Below are 24,359 nucleotides of genomic sequence, written 5' to 3' on the forward strand. Positions count from 1 at the left end.
GGTCAGGCAGCCTCTATGGAGGGATTAGACAGACAACGTTTTGGGTCAGTTCCAATGATGGATCGCAACCCAAAACGTTGCCTGTCCATTTCCTCCACAGATGCTGCCTGACTCCTGAGTTACTCCAACACTTTGTGTTTTACTATACACAGAATAAACATAAGGACATTAAGGTGTATAAAATCATGAGAGAAATAGATCGGGTAGATTCACAGAGAAAAGAAGGGTCTCGACCCGAAACGTCACCCATTCCGTCTCTCCAGAGATGCTGCCTGTCCCGCTGAGTTACTCCAGCATTTTATGTCTACCTTCAATTTAAACCAGCATCTGCTGCACTTTACTGCACAGAGTCTCTTACCCAGAGTAGGTGAATCAAGGATCAGAGGACATAGGTTTAAGGTGAAGGGGAAAAGATTTAATAGGAATCCGAAGGGTAACTTTTTCACACAGGTGGGTGTATGGAACAAGCTGCCAGAGGACGAAGTTGAGGCTGGGACTATCCTAACATTTAAAAAACAGTTAGAGAGATACATGGATAGGACAGGTTTGGAGGGATATTGACCAAACGTGGGCAGGTGGGACTAGTGTAGCTGGGACATGTTGACCGGTGTGGGCAAGTTGGGCCGAAGGGTCTGTTTCCACACTGTATCACTCTATGACACAGAAGAATAAAGCACACCTGCAGGTTTCTTGTGTTCTTAATTTGTAAATGTCACTATATATAATTTCCCCTACCCATAAGCAGCAATAATAAAACTTAGAAATGATAATAAAAGGTTAAAACTGAACTAATGTGTAGTATTAACTGAATGAAGCACTGTCAATAAAAATATCAAAAGTAATATTTCCAAAATAAAGAAAGGCAAAACGCCAGCATACAGGAGTCTTCAGAAAGGGTTCACTAATCTGATTAATCATAACAATAAAGGAATAAACAAACAGAAGCCAAGAGGAAGGTCAACAGGAAGGTTGCTTGATATATCTGGTACCTCTTATTTCCTTTTCTCCTACTCTAAGTTATAACGTTTGTTTCTTACTATGTACTATTAAAACTGACAGTAAAAGCTTTTACAATTTCTGTTGATGCATATTTACTGTCTTCAGTAAAATGTGGAGTAGAGATGCGTGGTTCATTGAGTTAACTCAGATCGAGGACAATCCCAATGGTACAAATGCCTGCTCTACCTGTCAGCCTGTGAATGTTTGGGAACTCATAACTCAACTGCAGACATAAGGCGGCAAAGTTGGTTTAAGAATTACTATCCCTAGCACTGACATGGTCGATTAAAACAAATACGAGGTTTACCCCAAATAATGAAGGGGAAAAAAATAAAGTAAGATCAATTACCTTTTCCAATGCTGACTCCAACCTCATCAGTTTGTCCCTCAAAGATTTTTCCTGAGACTTCACACTGTCGAGCTCTCCAGCAATTTTATTTCTCTCCGATACGATGCAAGCAAGTTCCTTAGTCAGACGTACTTTCTCCTCTTTTAGGTAGCATTTCTCCTATCGAATGTAAAACCAGGTTAAAAAGTGTGAGTGTGTGAGTGAGTGAATGAGTGCATGCAGATGCATGTGTGTGTGCGAGTGCGAGTGCAGGGGACAGGAGAAGGGGAAGTAAGATAGAAAGTAAGATAAATTATACCCATTGGCAGAAGGTCCAGAACCAGGGAAAAGTAGGGGTGACATAGAGAAAAAGGCTTTTCAGTTAGCAAGTAGTCATGATCCAGAATTCATTGCCTTGACAAGGTTGTGCTAGCACGTTCAATTACTACTTTCAAAAGGAAGCTGGATAAACCATGGAGGCTGTAAAAGGGTGCAGTGAGGGAGCTGGAGAATAGGAATAACCAGATTGCTCTGACACCATTGGCCTCCTTTGGTGCTGAAATAAATCACAACGATTCAATGAAACTTGAAATTTCAGCTCCATTGTTTCAACAGCAATAATATATAATTTTAAATAGAATATTCAATATGAAAGAATACATAAAGTACATTGACTGGAAGTTTGATACAAGAAGGATGAGTCTAATTGTGCAACACTGCAATAAACAATATTTCTTGGGCCAGCAGTGCTGTCGCATGACTAGGAAACAATCATGCGATTTAGAGCACTGGCCATTTGGTGAGTGGAAAATCCATTGGTACAAATACATCGATAGATGCTCCTGAACACATCATCAGTGATGTAACCTAGGGTCATTGGGTGTTTCGGGTCTTTCAACATCAGACACCCTCACCCAGGCGACCCAGCTGTGGTTGATCAGACCACGACTTGTGTTCAGGTGGCAATCGCTCCTCCCCATGGACCTCTTCTCCTGATCCAGAGCCATCTTGATGCCTTCTCTGCTGCCTCTGTGGTGTTCTTGATGGCCCTTCTCCTTGCCACTCCGTTGATGCCCAGTGCATTCAAGGCTTTGTAGAGCGATTGCCCTGCAAAACCTCTGCAGCCAACCTCGATGGGCATACACCTTGCCTTCCAGCCCTGCTTACGGCAGTCTATGGCCAGCTCTTCATACTTGGTCATCTTCCTCTCGTGGGCCTCCTCCAGACGGTCCTCCCACGGCACTGTCAGTTCCAACAAGACGATGTTTTTGGTTGCCTCTGAGACCAGGAGGATATCTGGCCTCAGGGTGGTCGTGGCATTGTGCTGTGGAAACTTCAGCTGTTTCACCAGGTCTACGGAAAGCTGCCAGTCCTGCGCAGTCGCCAGGATTCCTGACTGATACCTGGCTGCTGTGGTTCTTGGCAGCTGCACTCCGGCCTTCACGAAGGTGATCATCTGGGTGGTGGGGCGTTCTCGTCTGCAGCTGCTGATTCCCATGCTGATGGCTTCTGCAATGGGTTTGAGAACCTGGTCGTGACGCCATGTGTACCGGCCCTGCACAAGAGACTTTGGGCAACAGCTCAGGATGTGTTCCAACGTCCCCTTGCCTGAGCATTGCGGGCAATCTGGAGATTCCGCTTTGCCCCAGATGAAGAGGTTCGATGGGCTGGGCAGGACATCATACACTGCCTGGACCAGGAACTTGATGCGCTGTGGTTCAGCCTGCCAGAGCTCAGTCCATGTGACTTTTCGGTCCATGGCCTGCTCCCACCTTGTCCAGGCTCCCTGCTGCCTCAATCCAACTGCTTTGGTACACCTCTCCTCCTCCACCACTGCCCTCACTTCCTCCTGGACCAGCCTGCGCCTCTCCTTCCCCTTGGCCTTGTCAAACTGGGGAGATGGGAAGATTCCCAGGCCTGCTCTTAACAGCTGCAACACTAAAATGGATAAGTAGCATGATTCCCCAATTTTGAACAAATAGTGATTCTTTGGTGCCTTATCGTGTCTACAAAGTAAGAAATTGCACAGAGCTACTCAATTTCATTGACGATTAACAAGACAAACTGTGCAAAAAGAATGAACCAGCAATAATTCCCTTGTTGATATAATTAAAGGCATTGAGCCCAAACTGCTGATGGCTTCTGCAATGGGTTTGAGAACCTGGTCGTGACGCACGTCACTATTACACGTCATCATCACACGCCACCATAAGCAGTTCAAGTTCCTGGGTGTGCATATCTTTGAAGATTTGTCATGTGCTCAGCACATCGATGCAATCACAAAGAAAGCTCATCAGTGCCTCCATTTCCTCAGAGATTGAGGAGTATGTCAATAAATACTCAGTTGAACTTATGCAGGTGTACGATGGAGAGCATATGGTTGCACCATAACCTGGTTCGGCAACTCAAATGCTCAGGAATAAAGGAGATTGCAGAGAGTGGTAGACACTACCTGGTCCATCACAGGTAAAGACCTTTCCACCATTGAAGGGATCTTTAGTAATCCCTGCCTCAAAATGTCTGCCAATCTCAAAGACCTGCACCACCCTGGCCACAGTCTTATTTCACCACTACCATCTGGAGGAAGATACAGGAGCTTGAAAACAATGTCCTGCATGTTCAAGAATAGCTTCTTCCAGCAACCATCATGCTCCTGAACACTACACAACACTAATCACAGACACCATGATCTTCCATGGACTGGGCTTCTGTTTGCCCTTCTGTTTGGTTTTTACACTATTGTGGTTATCATATTATAACTTTGTTCGGTTTTTGTTTAATATATATTATCTGGGTTTTATTGTGTTTATGGGGCTGTTATACAGCAACAACCAAGGATTTCATTGTTCCATTGTCAGTACATATGGCAATTAAACACTCTTGATTCGGTAAAGTAGTGTCGCAATACAAGGGTATTGCATCATGCCAATTGCATGACATTGCATGTATTGCCTCATGACAATTGGACCTTCTCATCTCATCCATCCCTGTTCTTATTGTCGTTCCTAACCTTCCTACTAACTTGGTGATTCTCAGTGACACCTAGAAGAAAGTCTCTGCCCTTTTCTCATTGGAAAATTAAATTACATTCATCATTTCATCCCAAGACAATTCTTTACAATGCAATTTTAATACATTCAAAATATGAAATAACAACATTCATAAAAGCTGACTTTATGTGAACTAAAATATTAGGAAATTGTATCCAAAAATTGTATCCAAAAATATGAACTGATGAATGTGTGTGTGTGAATATTCACAAAATAATAAATAATATGAACTGATGAATGTGCGTGTGAATAATCACACAAATAATAAAAATGTTTTACATAATCAAAAAAGCTAGTGCCCGTTCAATACTTAAATTGTTAATGACTTTCCATATTTCTCACATTGTACACAGAATAATTATTGCTCTTAAAGGACAAAATCTAACAACAACCACCCATTGAAAAATACTTGAATATTTTCATAAAGGATTATGAGCTTACATTATGGAAGAGTAAGATATTAATGTCCAATTAAAAATAGCAATGGTGTCTTTGATTTAGCACTGGGAAATTATAACGTGAGGCAATTCAATCTGAACCATTCCTTCTATGGCTCCAATGGAAATCGGCTAAATTTAACTCTGTTCGAACTCCTGCCAAAAGCAGCTGCCTGGAAATGTAAAAACTCTTGCCACGGCATGTATGCTTTAAACATTTATAGGGGAAGAGCAAAGTAATTCATCAATCACTTCAATTTGATAATGAGTGTTGGGTCATTTTTGTGTGATGCTGTCACTTTTCCTAGCCCACAGCAAACATTTCTGCACTGCAGAAGGTTATATAAAACAGGATGACTGCCTGTAGGAAGCTGATTGCAGAAACTCCCAAATATTTATTCTCGGCACAAATTGCGAAGAAGTGCACAGAAAGATACCATTATTACTTTGCACAAACATGTACAGTGGTCACGTCAAATGGGGGAATGTGATATATGAAAGGGGGTGGTAGCAGAAAGGGGAGTGAGGAACAATGTCAAATGTTCAACACATTCTCAGGAGGTCCAATACCACACAGGGATTTCTTGCCTGCTAACTTGTCGAATATTTTAGCTGTTAGCATAAACTCATGTTGTGGGCCAGGGCTTTTCCACCACAAATTTCAAGATGTGTTTCTATCTCCTTCAAGTCATACAACCCCTAACATCGCTAGCAAACTCTACAAATATTAGGAAAGGTAATATCAAGTAATATATATTTCTGCCCTAGTCATTACGCACCTCATAAGAGGTAACAATGGAGGTTAATGTGGTCCCGTTTAAAGATGTGTGGGGCAACTTTTTTTTTTACGCAGAGTGTGATGAATACCAAGAATGCACTGCCAGGGTTTGTGGTTGAGGGAGATATGATAGTGACATTTAAGAGACTTTTGGACAGGCCTATGGATATGCAGAGAATGGAGGGATATTAATTATGTACAAGGAGATAAGAGATGGTCTTGGCATCATGTTCAGCATAGATATTGTGGCACGATGGCGCAGTGGTAGAGATGCTGCCTTACAGCACTTACAGTGCCAGAGATGAGGGTTCGATCCCGACTATGGGTGCTGTCTGTATGGAGTTTGTACGTTCTCTTCGTAACTGCATGGGCTTTCTCCGAGATCTTCGGTTTCCTCCCACACTCCAAAGACGTACAGGTTTGTAGGTTAATTGCCCTGGGTTTGTATACTTGGTATTATAGTAATTCACGCGTTGTGAATAAAACGATCTTTATTGATAAATACAACTCTTAAACACATGTGCGTTAAGTGAGATCTCAAGCAAGGTCCCTGCTGTTGCTGTAGGACATACCCGTTGACTGATGACGTTCTCTTCCCGCCAAACGCAGTCACGTTACTGTTCCAGTTCTGGTGACGAGGGTTTGATCAGTAAGTGGCTTGACCACCAGGTGGTGCCACATGACCCCCCAGAACTGGAGGATTGAAAACGAGCAGACAGACGAAACGCGGCGGCCTGAACTCATAAATACAACACCCGCGCCCGGAAACACAACCGTGTTTGTGGATGAAAGCGACGAGGCTGGGCCACCTGTACGGGCTGACCAATGTCCCAAATGAGCGGGCTGAAGATGAGCCACCCATGTCGAGCACAAAAGTCACGTTAGGTAGACACACAGGCAGTCCTTGAGGGCGGAAGCGGGCGGGACGGCGAAACAGAAGAGAGTTTCATCCGGAAGGTGCGCCAGCATGTTAGAGGGTGGCTCCTGCTGTGGGTCCGTGGGCACCCCGGCCCTGGGTCGAGACTGTGGGACCCGTGGGCGCAGTCAGCGCTCCGGCTGTGGGCCGTGGGGTGCAAGGAGACCCAGGCAAAAGCCGCAGAAGGGGCGAGACGCTGTTCCTTCTCATCGCCAGCAGGTGGTGTGCCAGGAAAAAAAAAATCAAAAAATCAGCGCCCAGCAGCGGCTGGGAGATGGCGGCAATAACGAAAGAACAAGGAAAAACAACAGCAGTCAAAAACGAATAAAAACTGTGCAGACACCGGATGTCTGGATGGGGCTGCCATTGACGGCGGTCAGAGCAAGGCCCGGTGGCCCGGAACGAGTGTTGACACCCCAGACAGGGCAAAATGCTCACAGCTGCTGCCATGTCGACAAAGGAACGCCTCTCGGAATGCCGGTCACCAACGTAGAGGCGATGTTGCTGGCTGGCAGCGGAAGCCATTACTGGTGGCCGGCCGAGACATTTCCCGGATGCTTGCAGGTCGGTCGGCTCGACGGGCCTCAGAAACCCCACCGGATGCGCTGCCGCGCCCTCAGTGAAAACAGGAACCGTGGGTCGGGACCCTGGCGGCTGCGGGCGCACTCGGCTGTGGGCTGTCCTGGCCGTGGGCCATGGAATCCATCGCGGTACCGCCGACTCATGACTGACCGAGGCTCCACCCTGTAGCTGGGCCAGCAACAGCTCGACCGTATGTACAGCCAGTGACCGGGGATTATCGAAATCCACACCAGCGAGGAGCAGGCGGACGTCATCGGGCCTCCGCCCCAGGTAAACCTGCTCAATCGGGAGGCAGGGCCGGCGGCCGGCAATCAAGGCCTGGATCGTGCCCATCGACCCGGATGGCCTGCGACCGCCGAGACCAGTCATAGGCAGGAGTCAAGCGGCCCGATCACGGCGGCAGAGCCCAAAAGTACGTTACAGGAACGCATTGAGGCTGTCGTCGGCGGCATCTTGTTGCAGCACGGAGTTGACGCTGTATCCATAGCGCAAAATCACTGTAGAGCTGGGTTGTCGGCTGCAGACATAGCGAGAAATCCAAAATATTGTTTGGGAACATCAGGTCACCAATTAAACGATCTCTATTGGCAAATACAACTCTTAAACCCACTAAGTGAGATCTCAAGCAAGGTCCCTGCTGTTGCTGTAGGACACACCCGTTGACTGATGACGTTCTATTCCCGCCAAACACAGTCACGTGACCGTTCCAGTTCTGGTGACGAGGGTTCGATCAGTAAATGGCTTGACCACCAGGTGGCGCCACAGTATAAGTGTAAATTGTCCCTAGTATGTGTAGGATAGTGTTAATGTGCGAGGATCGCTCATCGGCGCAGACTCAGTGGGCCAAAGGGTCTATTTCCCCGCTGTATCTCCATACCAAACTAAACTAAATTGTTGGCTGAAGGGCCTGTTCTTGTGCTGTATTGTTCTGTTCAAAGTAACAATGGAAAAAACTTTTAAAGTTCAATTAGTTCAATTTACAACTAATTTGTTGTGACATGCAAGGTGTGAAAGGGCAAAACCATCGAAAATATAACTGGTAGGAATTTCCAAATGTGGCATTAAACACAAGAGGTTAAAGAATGGTCTCTGAGATGGTGTAAAGGTATTAAAAGGAATCATGCATGATGTGTTTCCTTTTCTAACAACCAATCAAATAATGAATAATCATTATTATAGAACAATGTTGTGAAAATCAATAACTAGTTTTTGAATATAACTCGAATATTAATGATATCTGACATACCCTCTCAGAGTTTTCTAAAGCTTCTTCCAGGAACTGAATTTTGCTCTGTAATGCATCAATCTGTCCCCGCTTAGCTGTGATTTGCTTTTGCATTCCCATGGCAACTTTCATTGCTGTAAAGGATAACATTTTATATTTTAATAAAACAAATGTGGTCATACATTGATTGCAAAGCAGGTAGGATAGGAAAATTCAAAGTTGAATCCCTACCCAGATCTAAAAAAGGAATATTTTCATTAGTGTCCTACAGATTATTTTAATCAAGGTCTTTTGCAGCCCTTTCTAAAGGCGAATAACATGGTTTTCTTTAAACCAAGGGTTTTTCACATTTCATGGCCATAAATGCTGTGGAAGATTGTTGGAAATGGTACAAATTTTCCATTCATTTCTCCATGTCCGCCAGCAATCTCTCACTGAAGTAATAACTGAGCATGCCAAAAAAATCCCAACCCATCACTTCTCTGTACAAATTAAGGAACCAAAATTATTAAAGAAGAAAATTTGAAAGAATTCCCAGGAAATTCCAGAAATGCAAAGCATAATGATAACTGAAGGGGCATGTTAGAATAGTGACTCCCTAAAATGAAATCTTGCAGATACACACCAATCTACTTTTTCAGAAAATCAACAACATATTAAAAATAAACAAGATTTTGAGGGAGAAAGCTAGAATAACAAAGTAACTTCCAATGCCAATAGTCTAGTAAAAATGGACTGAAAATTGGTACCGTGGGAGTCAGCTCCTTCGAGAACTTTCATTGCCTCTCTGTTTTGATCCAGATCATTTTGGGCTGATTTCAGCTGAGCTCTAAGTTTGTTTGTAGACCATTCATATTCTTTGGTTTTAGAAGCATAGGTCCTCTGCAAATTATTATACTCCTCTATAATCAACAAAAAAAGGGAACTGAATAAAAAATTTATTTAATGACAGTTATTGTACAACCTACATTTATATAACAAAGCATTGAATCTAAGTGTTGTAACACCATTATAGACCATTGCCCAACTACTCTCCACATAATTGCACATCTTTTACAAGGACATTCTTTTGCACAATTATATCGGCTAATAGAAGAAATGATTGATCCTTAACTCCAGCACATCTCTTCATAAATATCTTATCTATCACACGTACCAGCTTCTCAAATTTACCATCTCTACTGTAACATACTATTATTATTATTTCTTTAACACTAGGATATTCCAAATACTCTTCTATAATTCAATAATAACTTTTTTTTTAAATGATCTCTTTTCCCCTTTTATAATCTACCACCTTCATTGATCTGTTTTATCCTTTTTCCTGTTATTGCAACTGTTGCAATTTTGTTTTGTATTACAGGCTTTATCAATATATTTTAAGTCTTGGTTTTGATTTTGATTTCTCTCACCCTTCCACTCAGTCTTTTTAATTATCAGTTCAAATCTTTACATGTTCTTTGTTTTTACTAACTTTTTACTTCCTTCAAGTGTTTTATCTTCAAATTTTCTCCAGATATCTAATTTAGTCATTAATTTTTTTTGGATCCATTTCTTATGCTGGAATATAGTTGATTTGTGTCATTCCATGCTCTTGTTTAATTGTGTCCCATTGTGATTATTGATCTATTTACCAATATCCCCCTCCATGCGATTTAAAAAAAAACCCTTGTTAACCCACAAAACATGGCTCCCCCAACCAAGTATTTTCCCGTTCTTTGACCGACTCTGGCTTTGCTGCAGTCATTGTATGAGATAATTCCTGTTTTTAGGGAGCCTTCACGTTCTGCTTTATTTCACAGATCCAGTAAAAGCAACTCCAGCTTTTTTTGCAGCGCATTGGATATAAAAACATCTGCACTCCAAAAATATTGTCTCTTGTGCCCTGTTCCAGGTTTTCTTATGGGGGGAGGGAAAGAGGAGCAGTTTGAGTGAGCATCTGCAAAAACTCCTAATACAGCTGAGAAATTCATTCTTAATTCATTTTTCACTGTCTGTCAATTTATAAAATCATCTCAAGTAATTTGACCAATACCTTGCCATTCCTTAACTCAATTTGAATAGATGCTAATCAGTCACCCCTTCCTTCCCTCCAGAGATGCTGCCTGTCCCGCATAGTTACTCCAGCATTTTGTCTCTATCTTCTGAATAGATGTTGTTTGGGCTGTGAGTCTATTTATTGGTTAACAACTTCAAGTGAGATACTCAGGAACTGCATTTTGGAGATCATTGGTCGTCTCACAGATATAAAGCTATCAAAATTTGTAAACATGCATTTGCAAACAAGATAGAATAACGTTGATTTACAATGTTAACAGGAAAACAAAGGAAGCCTAAAAATGAAAATGAGCCTTGAACTTGTCTTGTTAGAAGAGTGTTGTCATACCTTTCAGACAACTCATCTGGTCCTGGATGTGTTTTAGGTCAGTTGCAAGCTCTTCCTTTTCCTGCAACAATTCTCCCAGCTCTGACATTTGTTCAGTTGCAGAATTTACCATCTTGATTTTCTCCCGTTCCAACTCACTGAGATGTGCCTGCAGCTCTTGCATTTTTATATCTTTGTGGTCCAATTCAGTCTAGTACAAACGGCAGCCACTGATAAATTAGATTCATGCAAAGTGACATGCATTATCAAATGACCGTGGAGGTGTGTGCACACTTCCATCCATATTTTAACATGCGAACAGTAAATGAGATAAATTCATCACATTTCCAGCAACTGTTTTTAGAAGATATGCCCAAGGCCACATTTATTGCAAAGAAAGCAATTTACTAGCATCCAACACAGATGTACATTTTTCCACTCAGTTGTTTAAATTCAAACATAAAAGCAACAACAAACATTGATATGTTTAATTGATAGAATAGCACACGTATTAGTGATAACATATATACTATTAGTTCACACTCTCTTACTTACCAATGATTCCGTGATTTTTTCTCTATGCTTTTCTCGACATCTTTTTAGCATTTCTTCAAACCGCTCACAAGTGTACATTTAACCATATAACCATATAACATATAACACATTTGTTCCAGACATTGACCAGATTTAACATGTGAAGATAGCTTCCCTTCTACAGTATATTGCACTGGACCCAGTCTATATACCTCACCTCCCACCCCATCATCACCTGGCCAGAAGAAAAAGATTACATCCATGCAAGTCAAACCTTGGATTGGTTTCTCCCAATTTCTCTCTTTAAATACCAACTATATTAAGTTGAATAAATTGCTTCCTTGTTCACCCAACCCCACTACCTTCTAATTGTGAATATTGATTCCAGTTCCATTCAGTCCTCTCAATTTTTTTTGTTTCTCCTCGACCCCATTCATTCTTCTTTAGTTGTATAGAATCATAGAAATGAACAGTGGAGTCAAGCACGTATAGTCTACCTCGTCCATGCCAACCATGATGCCTGTCTACACTCATCCCATTTCCCGACATTTAGGTCCATATCCCTCCACTCCATCTCCTGACTGTCCAGTTCCCAACCACTCACTCTCCCTCAAATGCCCACTATCAGACAACCAGACAGCAGTGGCTCTTAACTACCAGTTCCTATTTACCACGTGTTTCAATTATTCAAGGCCCTCGTCGACTATGACCCTCGTTCCAACTAACTTTCCCTGACTTTGCATCACATCCTTTTACTCGATCTTCTATACAACATCCTCTCAGAAATCTAAATGTACAAAATAAATGACTGATATATTCCTGAAAATTACTGAACTGATTCTTCATAAAGACAAATATTGCTCACTCTAAACTCTAAACTTTAACTCTAAACTTGGTCTTATTAGCCTCACAAAAAAGCAACAGGAGGCTTTTGATCACTTCCCATTTACCTTTACACACTAAATGAGCATGGGTAACAAAGGCTCCAGATTTGTAAATCACTGAATGTGGTGATGCAGGTTTTGGGCTACGAATAAAACAAACCAAATATAGGGATTCATTTCTCTTGGGATAGAACTGAAGAGAAGTTATATCAAAGATGTATCAAACATTTGGTAGATTGAGGACCATTCTACAGACAGACCCAGAATTAAGAGGTTGTACTGTTTAGGCAATACTGAATTGACGGGCACGCATTTGTCTAAGAAAAAGAAGACTGCAAAGAGGAGTTGAAGATTGTGAAATGGTTAGTTGAGGAATGTACTGGCAAAACATTTCACTAAAAGTTCAAACCTCAGGGTTGATAAATATAAAGTATTTAAATAAATAATTCGAGGAACTTCAGTGAATGGTTAGAAAATGAAACTTGCGGCATCTGGAATATTCAGGTGAATTGTAAATAAATGTTAAGTAAACAAAGAACGAGTTTATGGGGCGAGTTGAACAAGGGTATAAAAGGGTGTCATTGTTGGCCCTACATAAATGTTATCTGACCTTTAACTCTTGAATCTTCTGCTTCTGGCAATCAACGTCCTTCTGCAGTTGTTTTCTCTCCGCTTGCAGCGCCTCAGATGCAGAACTCTGTTGGGATGTCATATCCGCAATGTTCTCCATTTCTTGTCGCAAAATGGTCAGTATGTTGGCTTTTTCACTCAGCTCCATTTTCAGTGAATCATTCTCATTCTGCATTTTCTTTAAGTGTGCAACAGCTTCTTCAAACTGATCACAGATGCTCTCTTCTGCTATTTTCATTCTATGGATTTTCTGATTTTTATCTTCAATTTCAAGTTGCAATTTGGTTTTTTCCGTTGCTTCACTTTCCAGACATCTTTCCTTTTCTTTTAGCCATTCTCTCAACTGACATATATTTCCCTCAGTTTTGTCGAGTTGCTGTTTCCTCTTATTAAGCTCCTCTCCAGTTTTACAAAGCTGTTCTCTGCAGTTCTCGTATTGATTGACTAAACTTGTTATTTTTTCTTGGTCTTCATTCCTTTGCTCGTCTGCAGATGCCTAGCACAGAGCACGGAAACATATCAAGACCACTTCTTAAACATTTTTCTCCGCTAAGTTCAATGACAACGTATAGATCTTGGTCGTTTTCAATTCATTAAAAAATATCAATTTAAGCAAATACTCTGGCAACATCCATAAATAAACCATTCTTAGCATTGCCAACTATAAGCAGGCAATGTGTACAAGAGACTGATATGTTCTCTCTGAACAATGGGGTCAATATCTAACATTTGGAAGAAACTAAAAGTCCTCCTTTAGGTCTCAATGGAAAATGGAGGAATGTGCCCCAGACACCCATGTTACAAGATTTCTTACTTTAAAATAGACAATAATCAAGGAGTAGGCCATTTGGCCCTTCGAGTCAGCACCGCCATTCACTGTGATCATGGCTGATCATCCACAATCAGTACCCCGTTCCTGCCTTCTCCCCGTATCCCCTATCTTTAAGAGCTCTATCCAATTCTTAAAGCATACAGATAATTGGCTTCCACTGCCTTCTGAGGCAGATAATTCCACAGATTCACAACCCTCTGTGTGAAAAAGCTTTTCCTCATCTCCGTTCCAAATGGCTTACCCCTTTTATTCTTAAACTGTGGCCCCTGGTTCTGGACTCCCCCAACATCGGGAACATGTTTCCTGCGCCTAGCGTGTCCAAACCCTTAATAATAGAAACATAGAAAATAGGTGCGGGAGGTACCATTCGGCCCTTCGAGCCAGCACCGCCATTCATTGTGATCATGGCTGATCGTCCCCTATCAATAACCCGTGCCTGCCTTCTCCCCATATCCCTTGACTCCACTAGCCCCTAGAGCTCTATCTAACTCTCTCTTAAATCCATCCAGTGACTTGGCCTCCACTGCCCTCTGTGGCAGGGAATTCCATAAATTCACAACTCTCTGGGTGAAAAAGTTTTTTCTCACCTCAATCTTAAATGACCTCCCCTTTATTCTAAGAATCTTATTCTAAGAATCATAATCTTATATGAACACAGAAAGCCATATAAAAATGACTGCTGCGAAGAGTACAGCAACTTATATTCATAAGATATATCTGAGGTAGAAAGTGGATCACAACATCAAGAACTTAGAACAAGGTTTAGATGGGAAAAAATATATACTAATAAAATAATTAGCTAAAACAACTTGTCAACCAATTGACAAACCCACACTGGGCCCAATTTTCGAGAACATTGCAACAAAAGGTGTAAGTAGCTTACATTTCTTACCAGTACAGGTATCTTGTCATAAATTTATCTCTGGCCACAAAAGGCAGAATTATCTGCCGTCCCGTCTTGAGAGGGACAGAATTGACTGCCTTTCAAGAAGGAGCTAATGAACAGGAATAACTGGAAACTATTTGGTTAGCAGAATGGGAGTGAAACTATTGATCTAGTGAATAAATCACAAATCATGCCGACTGGGTATAGTAAGGCAAATTACAAAAACTAGGCTGTTAAATTAGTTGACAATCTAATTTATTGCATAGCATTCGATGGTGCATTTAATCAGTCACTTGTATTGGTTCTCCAGGATCCAACAAGATCCATCTGCTGTTAACAATTGTAGCAGCTCCTGTATATCAGCATCAAACCATATGGTAGGCGGTTCCGGTAGGCGGCGCGACTCTCGTCTGCAGCGGCCTCTGCAGTCCGTCTGCGTTTTTATTATTTTATGTCTATGTTTTATGTAGTTTTTGTTATTTTTGTTGGGGTATGTGTGTGGGGGGGTGGGGGTGGGGTAGGGGGGGTTGGGGGTAACTTTTAAATCTCTCCCTGCACGGGAGACCCGACCTTTTCTTTGTCGGGTCTCCGTTGTCGTTGGGGCTGCAACGAGGAGCGGCCTCCAACAGGAAAACCGGGGGCTCCAGTGCCGACACTCACCTCACCTCACCGTCGCGGAGCTGGCCGAGTCCAGAGCGGGTGGAGCTGTGGTGGACGCTGCTGCGACCCGACCCCCGGAGATTCGGTGGCTGCAACTGCGGGTTTGGCGGACGGCACCGGGAGCCCGCGGGTACCTGGAGGGTGACCGCTTTTCAGGGCTTCCGCAACGGCGACTTCTCCCGCCCGAGTTGCGGGGTTGAAGAGCTCCTGGAGCGGGGCCTACATCACCGCCCCGCGCGGCTTGGAATGGCGGCGGGTCTCTGCGAGCGCACGCCGGGGGCTCTAACACCAAGACCCGGTGCGCGACCTTGCATCACCCGACGTGGCTTAAATGGCCACGGGACAATTCGCCATCGCCCGCCGGGGGCTTTGACTTTGACTCTGACATCGGGGGGGGGAGTGCAGTGGAGAGAGAAGTTTTTTTGGCCTTCCATCACAGCAATGTGATGGATGTTTATGTAAAATATGTTGTGTCTTGGGTCTATTTGTTTGTAATGTATGGCTGCAGAAACGGCATTTCGTTTGGACCTCAAGGGGTCCAAATGACAATAAATTGAATTGAATTGAATTGAATGAGGGCCTCAGCAATAAAATAATACTTGCACAAAATCTTATCTCGATAAACTATTGATTAAGACCAGTTTTCAGCCTTTATATTGCATGTGATCATTTCATAATTTGTAGCACTGAAGCCTCGTGTTCAATGAGTGCTTCATGCAAAGACATTGAAGTACATATATAATTTACTTCTTTGACACAGCCAGAGTTCCTAGCTTGATCCTCTGCCACTGAGAGAAAGGTGCGATCAAATGATGACCTTGGTAAAGATGTGAAATTCTCCCCAAAATGTATTAAATAAATTTAAATTGTAATTTAGAGGAATATTAATTTGTTTCCATTTGCACAGTACCAACAACTCAGACAGACAGAAAACCCAAATGTTACTTTTCCTTCATAAACAGAACAACGTATTTTACTCTGCCAAAGTGACTTTGTTTAAGTTAGACTAATTCATCTGCTAAACTGGGATATAATTCATCATTATTTGCTTAGCTTTAACTAACCTGATATTGTAAGTGATGCTGGTATTGTTCCTTAAGGCTGTTTATCACACCATCTAGTCGTTGAATTTCCAGATTTTTGCAATCGAGTTCATGCTGCATGTTTTCAACTGAAATGCTGTTAGTTGTGCCCCGATCCCACAGCTTCTGGTTTTGTTCTTTTGCCACTTTGAGGTCTTCTTCAACTTTACAATTGTCAGCCTAAAAGTCAAACAAATAAAGCAGACCAGAATTTAAAGAAACTAGCCACAGGAACAGAAGGAGATGGGGCGTTCTGGTCCCACACACAAAAACATTCAGGTGGCAAGGCATTATAGACAATAGACAATAAGTGCAGGAGTAGGCCATTCGACCCTTCGAGCCAGCACCACCATTCAAGTGTGATCATGGCTGATCATCCCCAATCAGTACCCCGTTCCTGCCTTCTCCCCATATCCCCTGACTCCACTCTCTTTAAGAGCCCTATCTAGCATTCTACCAGCAAAACTCTCTCCCATTAGTAATCCTTCCATGGCCAGCCCAGACTTTCCTGCCTCCTTTACATTCTGCAGACAAAGGTAACTGAAGAACCATTATAGTTTTTCATTTGGCAAACAAATAAAAAGAGAAAAAGAACAAGATTCCCTATGGGTAGAGACTATGGCAATATTTTCTTGCTGAATTGTACATTTTCTAAAAATGTTAACCATCTCCTAAAAATGTCAGTGGTACCATTCACTTATCAATCCTGTATTTCCTGTCTTGCCTCTCCCTATCTCCATAACCTCCTCCAGCCCTATTATCTTCAAAGACAGTCTGCTACTTTGAGTTTGGATTCCTGCACATTGACAACTTCCATTTCTCCACAATCGGCACAAGTGCAATCAGCTGCCTAGGATGCAAACTCTGGTTATCTCCCTCCACCGCCATGCCACCATCCTTTCTACAAGTTAACCTTTCAAATATACTTTTTGATCAAGTATTTAAACATGTCCTAGTATCTTTTGGCTGTGTCAAACTATGCTTGATATTTCTGTAAAACACTGTAGTAAATGACACTCATAATAATAATAATAATAATAATAATAATAATAATAATAATAATAATAATAATAATAAACTTTATTACGGACTCAAGGTCCAGACAAGGGGCAACATTACATAAAAAATGCATTGCATATCAAATATCATAAATATATATAAAATCATGGTATATCACATAAAAACACCAGATTAAAAGATGATCAATGTCCTACAACGAGACGACGATACCAGTGTCTCCACAACTGGGATTCGTAGCGTGTAGTGCTAACCCTTATGTTTGTCAAGGCCACAATAAGCAAATTTTTAGAGTCATTTATCCTGCAAATGAATTTATACATGTGGTGTCTTAGGATAGCTTCTAAAGTGCTGACTCCTGCAGCCACAAACATATTACTGGCACTACACCATCTAGGCTGCCTTAGCAGTGTTCTCATGGCATCTTTATATGCCACCTTTAGTCTCTGTATACTTGTCTTTAAATAGTTCGACCACAGGTGCGCAGTGTAGAGGGGTGTGCAGTATGCTCTAAATAGCGACATCTTCACCACATCTGCACACGCACCAAATTTAATAAATAATAATAAATAATGGAGATGATAGATTTATCCTTTTTGATTATAAACAACATGCAGGTAATGCAAGAGATTCAATTTGTCTCCTGCCTTTGGCAGCGAGCTAACTTGAGATAATAATAAAATGTAATGCTGGTTTAGACCAAAGATACACACAAAATGCTGGAGTAAATCAGCGACAGGCAGCATCTGTGGAGAGAATGAATAGCTGATGATTTGGGTCAGGACCCTTGTTCGGACTGATTATAGTAGGATGAGCGCAGAAAAAAATGAAAACAAAAGTAACAGGATAAATAAGGCCGGTAATTGATAACTCAGGCAAGGGGGTTTCCTGATAGGCTTATTGTTGGATAAAGACAGGTATGAGCCCAAGGGGGATACTTAGTTGTGAACTCTGGAGCTGGTTAATAAACATTTCGGAGGAGAGCGGGGTGGGGGGCGGGAGGTGTTTGTAGAGGTTACCTAAAATTGGAGAATTCAGTGTTCATACCATTGGGTTGTCAGCTGCCCAAGCAAAGCATGAAGTGCTGTTTCTCCAGTTTGTGTGTGGCCTCACTTTGGCAATGGGGAAGGCCCAGGCCAGAAAGGTCATATGTTCATATGTTCTAGGAGCAGATTTAGTCCATTCGGACCATCAAGTGCACTCCGCTGCATGGCTGATATATCGCTCCCTCCTAACCCCATTCTCCTGCTTTTGCCCCATAACCCCTGACTCACTTAGTAAACCAAGAATCTGTCAATCACTGCCTTAAAAATATCCATTGACTTGGCCTCCACAGCTGTCTGAATAGCACGGAATCACCAATCTCTGACTAAAGAAATTCCTTCTCATCTCCTTTCTAAAGGTGCGCCCTTTTATTCTGAGACACTAGCCTCTAGTCCTAGACTCACCCACCAGTGGAAACATCCTCTCCACATTCACTCTATCCAGGCCTTTCATATTCGGTAAGTTTCAATGAGGTCCCCCCCTCATCCTTCTAAACTCTAGCAAGTACAGGCCCAGGTCAATATAGGAATGGGAAGGGGAGTTAAAATGGTTAGCAACTGGGAGATTCAGTAGTTCTTGGCAGACTGAACGTAAGTGTTCAGCGAAATGGACACTGAGTCTACTCTTGTATACAGGAGCCCACGTCGGGACCATCAGATGCAGAAGATAAGGTTAGAGGAGGTGCATGTGAACATCTGTCTCACCTGCAAAGACTGCTGGGGTCCCTGAATGGAATCGAGGGAGAAGGTATAAGGGCAGGTGTTACATCTCCTGTGTGGCAGAGGAGAGTACTTGGGGAAGGTGTGGTTTGGGTCAGAGGGAATCACAGAGTTGTGGAGGTAGCGGTCTCTGCAGAAGGTGGAAAGGGGTACAGGTGGAAAAATGTAAGTAGTGGGGATCTCTCATTGGAGGTGATGGAAATGTTGGAGGATGATGTATTGGAGTGAAAGGACCAGTGGAACTCTTCTTGTATCTGGGGGGAGAGGGAGTCAGAGCAGAACTCCGTGACAAAGAAGAGACATGATTGGGAGATCCATCGATGACAGAAGGAGGGAAAGATTGATGATATCTCAGATGTCCTTGTATGGACAGCCTCGTTTTGGTTATTGATGCGGCAGGCACGGAGGAATTGAGAGTAGGGGACATTATCTTTGCGAGAGGCTAGGTTGGAGGAATTGCAGTCAAGATAACTGTGGAAGTCGGTAGGTTTGTAGTAGACATCAGGTGATAGTCCGTCTCCTGTAATAGAGACAGAGAGACAAGAAAGGGGAGAGAGAAGTCAGAGATAGACCAGGTAAATGTGAGGGCTGGGTGGAAGTCAGTGGTGAAGTTAATAAAGTCCATGAGCCCACGCTGTCATCGACAGAGTGGAGAAAGAGGTTGGGGATTGGGCCAGTGTATTCCTGATTCAAGAACTATTCGACATAACTAAGAACTGTTCGGCATAACCAACAAAAAAGGCAAGCATTGCTGGGGTACCTGCGAGTGCCAATGGCTACACCTTTTCTCCAGAGATGCTGCTTGACCTACTGAGTTACTCCAGCATTTTGTGTTTAACTTTAGATGTTTGTGAGTTGGGTTTCGCACAACTTTAGCTACAATTCTCAAACAAGGTGCTGACAGAAACTAGGATTGAAGTGGGAATTTTGATATGGTTAAAATTTCAATACCAGTAGAGTAACAGCACTTTACCTTGCAAAGACTTCATGAAATTTCACAAAAGCAATTTACTGCAAAATCTTCATGACTAAATAAAATCAAATGCAGGACACACATTTAAATATAAAGTAGAACATGGGAAAACCCAGCTGTGAGTAATGAAAGAAGCAGGAGCATACCTTGCTTAAGGCATTGTCAAAAGGCAGCTAAAGTAGAATTATACATGGTTTGAATTATAACAATCTCTTTGGGTCAGTTTCCTCCTGTGGGATGACATCAATTCTTAATTTTGTTCACAAACTGACAAATCTCTGGTGTCAGAGGTTATGGGGAGAAGGGCAGGAGAATGGGGTTAGGAGGGAGAGATAGACCAGCCATGATTGAATGACGGAGTAGACTTCATGGGCTGAATGGCCTAATTCTACTCCTATTCCTTATGACCTTAAAAGGGGAAGACGCATGTAAATGTAATTATCAGAGGTCTCTTCCATCTTTACAACTTTTAATTAAAGATGAAAGGCCTTTCCGCTTTAATGTATTAAACATAAGTTTGGAAGTGAAACAGCTGCTGGACTTACCATTAATTGTTGGATTCGACCGCTCAAGGTTTCTACCTCTTGCCTGAATTCATCTCTTTCTTTCTTGGTGATACAAACCTCAGACTGAGATTGTTCAAATATATTTTCCAACTTCTCTATCTGATGAAACAGCACAAAAGTGCAAAGAAACTAGACATAAGTTTAAACAAAACGTCTGAAACACAGCATGGTACATTGTTGAAGACGTATTCTAGTCTCCCATTGTGTGCAGCTATATGCATATAACCACATTTGCCGGGATACACCTAAACTAGTCATTTTAATTTGTGTCAGTTCATAGAGTCATAGAGGCATAGAGTGATACAGTGAAACTTGGCCACACTGCCCAACATGTCCCAGCTACACTAATCCCACCTGCCCGTGTTTGGCTCATATCCATCCAAACCTGTCCTATCCATGTACCTATCTAACGGTTTCTTAAACGTTGGGATAGTCCCTGCCTCAATTACCTCCTCTAGCAGCTTGTTCCATTCACCCATCACCCTTTGTGTGAAAACGTTACCCCTTAAATTCCTATTAAATCTTTTCCCCTTCACATTAAACTTATGCCATCTGGTCCTCGATTCACCTACTCTGGACAAAGAGACTGTGCATCTACCTGATCTATTTCTCTCATGATTTTATACACCACTATAAGATCCTGCACTTCAAGGAATAGAGCCCCAGCCTACTCAACAACTCCCTATAGACCCTCTAGTCCTGGCAACATCATTGTAAATCTTCTCTGTACCACCCTTTCACTCTTGACAACATTTTTCCCATAACATGGTGCCCAGAACTGAACACAATACTATAAATGCGGCCTTATCAACATTAGTTGCAAGGACAGTGCAGCTACTGTTATGACACACACTATACTGTGTATGTTACATTATTTTATACAAATGATATGATAAATATTATTTCTATAGAAGACATTGACAGCTGGGCAGCTCTATGAACCTTCCCCAAGTTTAATTACTTGGAAGGAAATAGGTCAACTTCAGATGGTGCTTGAAGAACAAAATGCAACATTGACAAAGTGCTCTTACACCTTTGTTACATTACTCTTTTGAATTTTAAATTACATGACAGGAAAATTGAGTATTGTTTGTCAAACAAGAGTTCAACTTCTTCTGTTTCAATTCACCATTTTTTTTCTGGTCCGAAGCAAATAAAAGGAATTGTTTTCAGGCCAATGTGCAACTGACCTTGTCTTCGTACATCCTTCTAGCTTCCCGTAATTCAGTCCGTAGGTGGCAGACGGTGGACTCTAGGTCTGTAAGCTGTCTTGAGTACATTATGCTTTGATTCCTTGCTTGTTCTCTAGATACATGAAACATTCTCGTTTAATTTGTTTCTTCTATATATCAGCAATAAATGTTGTGAGAATTTAAAATATCTTCTCACATTATGAATACAATTAAGCACCTAGTGACAATTTCAATGGGGCAGAATGTGCTATAGTTGCCCATGACGTATCTGGCCAAGGTCTCCTGCTTTGTGGAATGTTATCATTAATACCACATTCCCCAAGTCATTAGAGAACCAATGAAACACTTCCCTTTTTAATTGTCAGCTCTGAGACAATTTGATTAACTTTCACTTGAAGTGAAGCAATAAAATAACAAGCAAGGTTCCTAGAATTGTATCTTGTTATTGAACATTGGAAGAGGCTGCTGTCTGGAGGATGAGGAATACCCTGTTTTAAGATGAACTCATAGAAACATAGAAACATAGAAATTAGGTGCAGGAGTAGGCCATTCGGCCCTTCGAGCCTGCACCGCCATTCAATATGATCATGGCTGATCATCCAACTCAGTATCCCGTACCTGCCTTCTCTCCATACCCTCTGATCCCCTTAGCCACAAGGGCCACATCTAACTCCCTCTTAAATATAGCCAATGAACTGGCCTCGACTACCCTCTGTGGCAGAGAGTTCCAGAGATTCACCACTCTCTGTGTGAAAAAAGTTCTTCTCATCTCGGTTTTAAAGGATTTCCCCCTTATCCTTAAGCTGTGACCCCTTGTCCTGGACTTCCCCAACATCGGGAGCAATCTTCCTGCATCTAGCCTGTCCAACCCCTTAAGAATTTTGTAAGTTTCTATAAGATCCCCTCTCAATCTCCTAAATTCTAGAGAGTATAAACCAAGTCTATCCAGTCTTTCTTCATAAGACAGTCCTGACATCCCAGGAATCAGTCTGGTGAACCTTCTCTGCACTCCCTCTATGGCAATAATGTCCTTCCTCAGATTTGGAGACCAAAACTGTACGCAATACTCCAGGTGTGGTCTCACCAAGACCCTGTACAACTGCAGTAGAACCTCCCTGCTCCTATACTCAAATCCTTTTGCTATGAAAGCTAACATACCATTCGCTTTCTTCACTGCCTGCTGCACCTGCATGCCTACTTTCAATGACTGGTGTACCATGACACCCAGGTCTCGCTGCATCTCCCCTTTTCCTAGTCGGCCACCATTTAGATAATAGTCTGCTTTCCTGTTTTTGCCACCAAAATGGATAACCTCACATTTATCCACATTATACTGCATCTGCCAAACATTTGCCCACTCACCCAGCCTATCCAAGTCACCTTGCAGTCTCCTAGCATCCTCCTCACAGCTAACACTGCCCCCCAGCTTAGTGTCATCCGCAAACCTGGAGATATTGCCTTCAATTCCCTCATCCAGATCATTAATATATATTGTAAATAGCTGGGGTCCCAGCACTGAGCCTTGCGGTACCCCACTAGTCACTGCCTGCCATTGTGAAAAGGACCCGTTTACTCCTACTCTTTGTTTCCTGTTTACCAGCCAGTTCTCTATCCACATCAATACTGAACCCCCAATGCCGTGTGCTTTAAGTTTGTATACTAATCTCTTATGTGGGACCTTGTCGAAAGCCTTCTGGAAGTCCAGATACACCACATCCACTGGTTCTCCCCTATCCACGCTACTAGTTACATCCTCGAAAAATTCTATAAGATTCGTCAGACATGATTTACCTTTTGTAAATCCATGCTGACTTTGTCCAATGATTTCACCACTTTCCAAATGTGCTGCTATCCCATCTTTAATAACTGACTCTAGCAGTTTCCCCACTACCGATGTTAGACTAACTGGTCTGTAATTCCCCGTTTTCTCTCTCCCTCCCTTCTTAAAAAGTGGGGTTACGTTTGCTACCCGCCAATCCTCAGGAACTACTCCAGAATCTAAAGAGTTTTGAAAGATTATTACTAATGCATCCACTATTTCTGGAGCTACTTCCTTAAGTACTCTGGGAGTACTCTTAGATCCTTAAGTACTCTCTCCATTGTTTTACATACGTTAGCAACATAAAATGCTAAGCCAAGCCAAACAAACAAACAAACAAACAAACAAACAAACAAACACCTACTGAGCTTTTCAGAATTTTCTCCTGTTCTTTCTCAATCTGGAAATGCATCGTAAATCTTTTCAATCAATTAATTCAGTTTATTGACTTTATTTTCCATTTCCTTTCTATTACACCTTATTAAGGCCTTTACTTTTCCTTAGTTTAGTAATATTTATTTGCTGTCCATTGGGATTTGAGCTTCCAACCAAGTTGATTATTTCAGTTGAAAACCTCAAAAACCTGCACCGTAACGAAACAAACTTTTCAAACTTCCTTTTAACACGATGTCTTGTCACCCTGTAGTTACAATTGTTGCTTGTATTGTAAAAAAGAAATAGAGAAACTGGACAGGGTGCAAATCACGAGAATGTTAAACCAGGATTGGAAAGTTATTGCTGAAGAAGGGATTGAAGAGAAAAGAGAAGATTGGGCTGACGGGTGACTGCATGGTGACATTTTATTAGTTTTTAAATAGTTATTGAAAGATGGAACTGGTC

General features: G+C 42.1%; 1 protein-coding gene across 7 annotated transcripts in view; it reads right to left on the minus strand.

Annotated features, from left to right (window-relative positions):
• The window catches only part of ccdc158 (coiled-coil domain containing 158), a 97,885-nt gene that overhangs the window by 24,021 nt on the left and 49,505 nt on the right, over positions 1-24,359 (minus strand). For 6 of the 7 annotated variants that reach the window (XR_004412650.1, XM_033024691.1, XM_033024709.1 and 3 more), the window contains 8 exons: positions 21,698-21,812; positions 20,487-20,606; positions 16,171-16,368; positions 12,709-13,224; positions 10,702-10,891; positions 9,065-9,217; positions 8,337-8,449; positions 1,349-1,507 (listed from right to left, as the gene is read on the minus strand). Coding sequence is in view for 6 of the 7 variants with exons in the window: in XM_033024691.1 (XP_032880582.1) it covers positions 1,349-1,507; positions 8,337-8,449; positions 9,065-9,217; positions 10,702-10,891; positions 12,709-13,224; positions 16,171-16,368; positions 20,487-20,606; positions 21,698-21,812 (1,564 nt within the window). In the remaining variant the exon portion in view is untranslated. The remainder of the gene's footprint in view (positions 1-1,348; positions 1,508-8,336; positions 8,450-9,064; positions 9,218-10,701; positions 10,892-12,708; positions 13,225-16,170; positions 16,369-20,486; positions 20,607-21,697; positions 21,813-24,359) is intronic. The other variant, XM_033024731.1, reaches the window with a different exon arrangement.

Source organism: Amblyraja radiata, chromosome 1, assembly GCF_010909765.2.
Source record: "Amblyraja radiata isolate CabotCenter1 chromosome 1, sAmbRad1.1.pri, whole genome shotgun sequence".
Lineage (NCBI taxonomy): Eukaryota > Metazoa > Chordata > Chondrichthyes > Rajiformes > Rajidae > Amblyraja > Amblyraja radiata.